At 35.6% G+C, this 7722-nt stretch overlaps 1 protein-coding gene across 1 annotated transcript; it reads left to right on the top strand.

Moving 5' to 3' along the window:
* Nucleotides 2275-7068, top strand: LOC18591572 (endoplasmin homolog). The gene is made up of 15 exons (XM_007017767.2): nucleotides 2275-2431; nucleotides 2527-2638; nucleotides 2741-2894; nucleotides 2981-3061; nucleotides 3252-3363; nucleotides 3469-3595; nucleotides 3683-3821; nucleotides 3990-4107; nucleotides 4279-4481; nucleotides 4600-4815; nucleotides 4930-5095; nucleotides 5252-5396; nucleotides 5555-5705; nucleotides 5860-6264; nucleotides 6530-7068. The coding sequence occupies exons 1-15, from the start codon at nucleotides 2365-2367 to the stop codon at nucleotides 6806-6808; spliced, it is 2475 nt and encodes an 824-aa protein (XP_007017829.2). The 5' UTR covers nucleotides 2275-2364; the 3' UTR covers nucleotides 6809-7068.

The following is a 7722-nucleotide window of genomic DNA, read 5'->3' as shown; positions in this document are numbered from 1 at the left end:
TAAAGTATCAAGCGTCATATTCAAGACATGGGAACAGGATGTAGAGCAAGCGAGTTTGCGTTCCAGTTAGGTCCAGGTACATAAAAAAAATTTGGATTTTGGAACTTGACCGCAGAACCTACCATGGGCCTGTGACCCATACAGAATCCGATCTCAAATTTACAACCCGTACTGAATCAGATCTCACTTCTTTGTTTTGCTTTTTTTTTTTTAACAACTTATACTTGTTTTTTCATTATTCATTATTATTTACAAACTTAATCGGATTAATTTCTCTATGATTTTAAAAGTTCATTAACTTTCCTCTCTCGATTTACAGTGTATTTATGTTTAATAATTATAAATAAAAAGCATGATAGGTTTCCAAAATTGTTATCATTTTACTATTAGATTACTACTAGAATTGTCATAATTAGAAAATATGTAAATTATAGACATTTATTTTTTCAAGTATTGTTTGTAAATAAAATATTGTCATTTTATTAGTAAAAAAAATTAAAATATTTATTTTTAAAAAGTAATTTACTTATTTATAAATTACATTATTTGATTAAAAGATAATTCGATATGATTTTGGGTAAGTGGTTTATACACATAAGTTTGTCCCTCTCCATAAAAAAATCGAAACACCTCAGTCCCTTTCTTCTATTGGCCACGAAAGTGGGTCTTTTGAACAAATCATTGCATCAGTTTCTTCAACGAAAGTGCTGGGACAATGGATGAAAAAACTACCCCGATCAACACGAGTCATTCGAAGACTTGAAAAGCGAACACGATAAAGACTTATATACAGTTGCACCTGCTGAGAATCTTCCACTTTTCGACTTCTTTCCATGGTGCCAAAATCATGTGGTCGATGACCCCAAGTCATAAATCATGACATTAATTTTTTAAATAGACTTAAACTTATCTTTAGGGCATACCTATGTTTTCTGCAGAAGAGAAACGTAATTCAAAATGAAGTAACTTTGAATCAAAGCAATTTTTCTTTTTTTTTAATAATATTTGTTTGTCGAGTATTAAAATGATATCTCACTCGGATATGGAGATTGAACCTATCAAATAATCCCCTCCATGGTCTTTGGCCAGTAGCTTTATAATTTTATTAAAAAATAAAATAAAATATTTTTCCAAAGCTTAGTATATATATATAGTTTTATAAACTATAAGGAACTAAATTCTATCCAAATCTCATCCCAATAAATTTCATTTATTGTTTCTATTACAATGTAAAGATATCATAAAGGAATTATGTTATACTTTTATTAACATAAAATAGGAAAACTTGTTATATACTGGTTTTAACAAATATATACTAAGGCGGTTGATTTGTTAGATTTAAACTCCTCAAATTTTTTTTTAAAAGAAAAAAATTTAAAGGAGAGTGTTATTGCTCAGACTTAAAATTTTATTTCAATCCGATTTTGCTCTTACCTTTAAAATATTATATCTTTTTTAAAATAATTTGAGTATTTTCTTAGTATTTACCTTTTATATTTATCTTAAACTTTATATTTTATTATTTTAGAGCAAATGAAAATAAAATATTTACAATTCCATCTAACATAAAATTGGAATGCTACGAATCATTATTCTCTTAAAAATTGGTATAACTTATTATGATTATCCACACATTTATTGTTTCAAGAATTATTCTAAATATATGAAGAGAATATGATAATAGATTCATAATTTAATTATGGTGAATTCAGGAATAAATGTGTCATTCATAAGTATGGTGAAGTCAAGAATAAATATGATATACTAGTTTGACTCTCTAATTCTTATGGGTAGATAAATGATCAATGATATTTTAAAATGGAAAAATTTGCCGAACTTAAAGCATGAAAGTATAGTCCGTGGTTGGAGTACAGATATTCCCGCCACCAAACATGCCCCGTAGAACTATCTAGAAATCTTAATTCATCCACGTCAAGCACGGAATTAACATCCAATCGTGATACGCCACGTTTCCAAAATCAAAACCGCTTGATCATCCACCGTTGACGATCCATCGGTCAAGTAGACTACAGGTGCCGAAGTCGTCTCGTGGGGCCGGCCATAACACTAGGCTTCTCCACGTCAAAGAGACAAACAGAAACCAATAACATTTCGCCACGTTCGATGAACAAAACCCTTAACCGTTCGATCCTCCATGCTGGCACCGCTAACCAATCGAAACACTCCTAACACCAGCGTCAGTCCCTAGTAGTCCAATCCACGCAAGATCTAAAGCCTCCCCATGACTAAAACCTTCGCTATATAAAAACTCGCGAACCGACTCAACATATCCAATAGATAACCAAATCTTAACTGATTATTCCACTGAGTCTAAGCTACTAGTAAAAGAAGCCGAAGCAAACAATGAGGAAGTGGGCGATCCCTTCCGCTTTGATTCTTCTTTGCCTTCTCAGTCTCCTCTCAGATCAAGGTTAGCTCACGTTGTTTTTGTTTTTCGTTTCCAGAATTTTTTTTATCGATTATATTAGCGTTCGAATGCTGAATCTGGATCTACGGTTGTTTCAGGGAGAAAAGTACAAGCAAATGCTGATGAAGGAGCCGTAGATCCTCCAAAAGTTGAGGAAAAGATCGGCGCTGTGCCTAACGGTTTACAAACTGATTCTGATGTAGTTAAAAGGTTGGTATAGTTCTGTTTTAGAATATGCTGTTCTTTACTTTTTATCTTTATTTGTTATATTCTGAATCTGTAAATAATTTTCGTTTCTTTTTATTTTTTCAGAGAATCGGAATCGATCTCTTCGAGATCGCTTCGCAGTAATGCGGAGAAGTTTGAGTTCCAGGCTGAGGTGTCTCGGCTTATGGATATTATTATCAATTCTCTTTATAGCAACAAGGATATTTTCCTCAGGGAGTTGATATCCAATGCTTCTGATGTATGTTTTCTGTCTTTCTTTTGTGAATGTTTTCGGTTATTATTTATGAACTTAATTTTTGAATGGATTTTTTTTTTAAATTTTAGGCGTTGGACAAGATTAGGTTCCTTTCACTCACAGACAAAGAAGTTTTGGGTGAAGGTGACACTGCCAAGCTGGAGATCCAGGTTAGTGTTACACTTTAGAACATTGTGTTGTAGAATATTAATGTAGAAAACTCGGTTAACCAATAATTTTAGGGAGAATTACTATAATGCTGTAAAAAGAGCATGTAAATGGAGAATTTCTGTGTCAATATTGATGCATGTAAAGAAGAACTGTATCTTGTTTGAGCCTTAAAACGCGATGGCATTGCAGATTAAGCTGGACAAAGAGAAGAAAATTCTCACACTTCGTGACAGAGGTATAGGAATGACCAAAGAAGATTTAATCAAGCACTTGGGAACAATTGCGAAGTCTGGAACTTCTGGTAAGTGAATCTTAGGTTTATTTACTGCAATTGCTACTGTTAAAGCAGAATAAAATTTGATTCAAGTATTAATGACGTAATAATTGATTTTTCTTTTGTATGCAGCATTTGTTGAGAAAATGCAGAGCAGTGGAGATCTTAACCTGATTGGGCAGTTTGGAGTTGGGTTCTACTCTGTATATCTGGTGGCAGACTATGTTGAAGTCATTAGTAAACACAATGATGACAAACAGTGAGTCTTCTGAGTTTAATGTAGTTGTTATAGAGGTGTTAGACTGATCATTAAATAATTATTTAATGAATCTGTTTTGATTTTCAGATATGTATGGGAATCAAAGGCTGATGGGGCATTTGCAATATCTGAGGACACTTGGAATGAACCACTGGGACGTGGTACTGAGATTAGATTGCATCTCAGGGATGAAGCTCAGGAGTACTTGGAGGAGGGAAAATTGAAGGTTAGTATAGCTTAAGTCTTGTTTGTATACATTACCTTTGTTGTAGGTCTGCTGAATTTATTTGGGAATTATTTGATCTGTCATGCATCCTCTATATTTTTATCTTCATAAACTTGTAGTTTGATGTATTATATGAATAATAAAACATGCTGTGGTTTTTGTCTGCAGGAATTGGTGAAGAAATATTCTGAATTCATCAACTTCCCCATCTATATCTGGGCAAGCAAAGAGGTTGATGTTGAGGTACCTGCCGAGGAAGATGAGTCGAGTGATGAGGAGGAAACTTGTATGTGTCACTGAAAGCCAGCTTGTTATTGTTAATTTAAGACTTGCTGATATGGTTTTCTAGCCTATTAATCTTTACTTGGACTTGCTGATACCATTTCCACTTAATGCTATAAGAGGAAGCATGTTCTGATCATCTTTTTGTTTTTATTCTTTTTGTTGCTACAAATAGCTGATAGCAGTTCTGAGGAAGGGGAAGATGAAGATGCTGAGAAAAGTGAGGATGAAGGCACTGAGAAGAAACCAAAGACAAAGAAGTTGAAGGAAACTTCTAATGAATGGGAGCTTCTGAATGATGTTAAAGCTATATGGTTGCGCAGTCCAAAGGAGGTGACAGAGGAAGAATACACAAAATTCTATCAGTCTCTAGCAAAGGTAATTTGCCATAAATTTCCTAGGTCCAGAGTGCTAAAGAACACTATGGAGAAGCTTCTAACCTTCACAAAGTATAATTTCTCCTCATTTATTGTTGTATATTGGTGTTTCTGCGCAGGACTTTGGTGATGAGAAGCCCTTGGCCTGGAGCCACTTCACCGCAGAAGGTGATGTTGAGTTCAAGGCTGTTTTGTTTGTGCCTCCTAAGGCTCCTCATGATCTGTATGAGAGTTATTATAACACCAACAAAGCCAACTTGAAGTTGTATGTTAGACGAGTTTTTATCTCTGATGAATTTGATGAGCTTTTACCAAAGTATCTTAACTTTTTGAAGGTAATTGAAGATATTCTAAGTTCTTTTAGTTGACTTGAATCTGCACTAATGAGGTTTTTGGGACATATTTACTGGTGATCTAATTGGTTTTTCTATGGATAATCCACCGAGCAGGGTCTTGTTGATTCTGATACCCTACCACTCAATGTATCACGAGAGATGCTACAAGCCCACAGCAGTTTGAAAACAATCAAGAAGAAACTCATTAGGAAAGCCCTTGATATGATTCGTAAAATTGCTGAGGAGGATCCTGATGAGTCCAGTGGCAAAGATGAGAAAGGCATGTTATAACTGCTTTTTTATACTTCCTTGGAATTTGATTTACTAATAATTCTCCAGACTATAGCCTAATGACTTATGACCTTTCCAAAATAAAACTCTTTCATTCCAAGTTTTTCTGGGATAGTATTGGAGCTGAATATTGATGGTGATGCAGAAGTTGAAAAATCTGGCACTGATGATGACGAGAAAAAAGGTCAATATGCTAAGTTCTGGAATGAGTTTGGAAAATCCATTAAACTTGGTATCATTGAGGATGCAACCAACAGAAATCGCTTGGCAAAACTCCTTCGATTTGAGAGGTATTTGACTTGATTTATGTTTTTTCCCCTTCACATTTAGTTATTGAGGCAATCTTTAATTTCTTTAACTAATGGTATATGACTTGATTTATGTTTCTTTGACTAATTTATTGAGGCAATCTGCTGGTAATGACTAATGGTATATGAATTTCATGCAGCACCAAATCAGATGGTAAATTGACTTCACTAGATCAGTACATCTCTAGAATGAGAGCAGGACAGAAGGATATTTTCTACATTACAGGCAACAGCAAGGAACAGTTGGAAAAATCTCCATTCTTGGAGAGGCTTAAGAAGAAAAATTATGAGGTACTGCAAAACATTTGCCATTAACTTCAGATATGTACATTTTACGTACTTGATTCAAAACCATCCTTTTCACATATTTTCTTCTATTTACTTTATTTCTTTGATATGTGTTTGTCTTGTTTTCTTATGTGATAAATGGCCTTTCTGCTTGCAGGTTATTTTCTTCACAGATCCTGTTGATGAGTACCTGATGCAATACCTGATGGATTATGATGGCAAACAGTTCCAAAATGTATCCAAGGAGGGCTTGAAAATTGGGAAAGACTCAAAGAACAAAGAACTTAAGGAGTCATTTAAGGAACTAACCAAATGGTGGAAGGGTGCCCTTACAAGTGAGAATGTGGATGATGTGAAGATAACTAACCGTTTGGACAATACTCCTTGTGTGGTTGTTACATCAAAGTTTGGATGGAGTGCTAATATGGAGAGAATCATGCAATCTCAAACCCTATCGGATGCTAGCAAGCAAGCGTACATGCGCGGCAAGAGGGTGCTTGAGATCAACCCAAGGCACCCAATCATTAAGGAGCTTCGTGAGAGAGTTGTTAAGGACCCTGAGGTACGTACATATGTAAATTGAAACATGCATGTTCAATGACACTGTGTTCCAGAGGCATTAATAATTTCCCTTTTTAAGCCCTTGTTTCATGCGTGATGTTGATCTAGCATGAATGTGTAGTTTGTATGAATGAACAATTTACTATGTCCCTGTTCTGAAACTGGGATGTTGTCTGGTCCTACATGCACTCGTTAAATAACTTGTAGGAATTAATATGCATTTAGTTAGTCTCTATATATAACAAAATCATTTGTTGGATTTTCAGGATGAGGGTGTGAAGCAAACGGCTCAGCTCATTTACCAGACAGCTCTGATGGAGAGTGGCTTCAGTCTACCCGATCCCAAGGATTTTGCCTCACGCATCTACAGCTCAGTGAAATCTAGCCTAAATATCAGTCCCGATGCAACCATTGAGGATGATGATGATGTAGAAGAAACCGAGACTGAGACCGAGACGGAGACAAAAGAAGGAGCAGGCAGTTCAAAGGGCGAAGCTGAACCAGCCAACAATGATGCAGATACTGATCTCAAGGATGAGTTGTAGATCGTCTGAAGCCTCGGGATATGTTTTTTATTTTTCCCTCCGTACTCTGATATCTTAAGAGAACCTGAAGAAACTGCATCGTAATGCATTTTAAGTCTGAAACTTGGATCAAAGAAAACATTAGAAAGTAGAGTTAATGTAACCATAGTTGCCAGGAATTTTGTCCTTAGCCTCTAATCTATGTCGGGAGGCGCTGAAATTAAGCTGTGTGCATTTTTTTTTCTCTTTTAATGCATGTTAATGCTTTTCAGATTTTCACATATTTATGGTCGTCTTTTAATAACTTCGTTTGATGTCAGCTGGGGCGAAAGCCTCACGACTCCGAGAGGCTTTCCCAAAATTTTTTGGTAGTCATACGGGCTTTCCCAAGCCATGGCGTCTTGCGGCCACGAGGCCTTATGTGGAAGCAGGTAGAAAGGCCTTTCCCCATCATCAGTCTGAGTCTGCTAAAAATAGACTGAGTCCTTCTACCTTGTGTTTGCTTATCTCTGGGCTTAGACTTCCGGAAAAAAGCTGGCCCAAACAGTGTTACAAAAACATTAGTGGATCGTTACCTTTTTCTTTTTCTTGGATAATTATGAATTTTATTATCCGAAGGCTAAGTTAACGATGCAAATTAATCATTTTATTTAATGCAGCAAATCGCTCTGAAACTTTTGACAAACAAAAGATTCCGCATTTTATATGACAATTTCTGAGGGGCAAATCTACTCATTGGCTGCCTTCCTATCGGAGCCGCCCAACGAATAAACAAAAGAAGCACTCCCGAAAAGAGTGATTAAAAGAAATAGATTTGATTCTTAAGAGATCAGACCATTATTTTGTCCTTGGTTTATTTTAATCACCTGCCATTGCTTTTCATTTTATCTAAGACTGATTCCCATTCGTTCAAATTTCATGCCCTTCACTGGATG

Source organism: Theobroma cacao, chromosome 8 (assembly GCF_000208745.1).
Source record: "Theobroma cacao cultivar B97-61/B2 chromosome 8, Criollo_cocoa_genome_V2, whole genome shotgun sequence".
In the NCBI taxonomy this organism is placed as follows: domain Eukaryota; kingdom Viridiplantae; phylum Streptophyta; class Magnoliopsida; order Malvales; family Malvaceae; genus Theobroma; species Theobroma cacao.
Note: the sequence above shows the minus strand (reverse complement) of the source record. Positions and strands in the feature narration are given on the sequence as shown.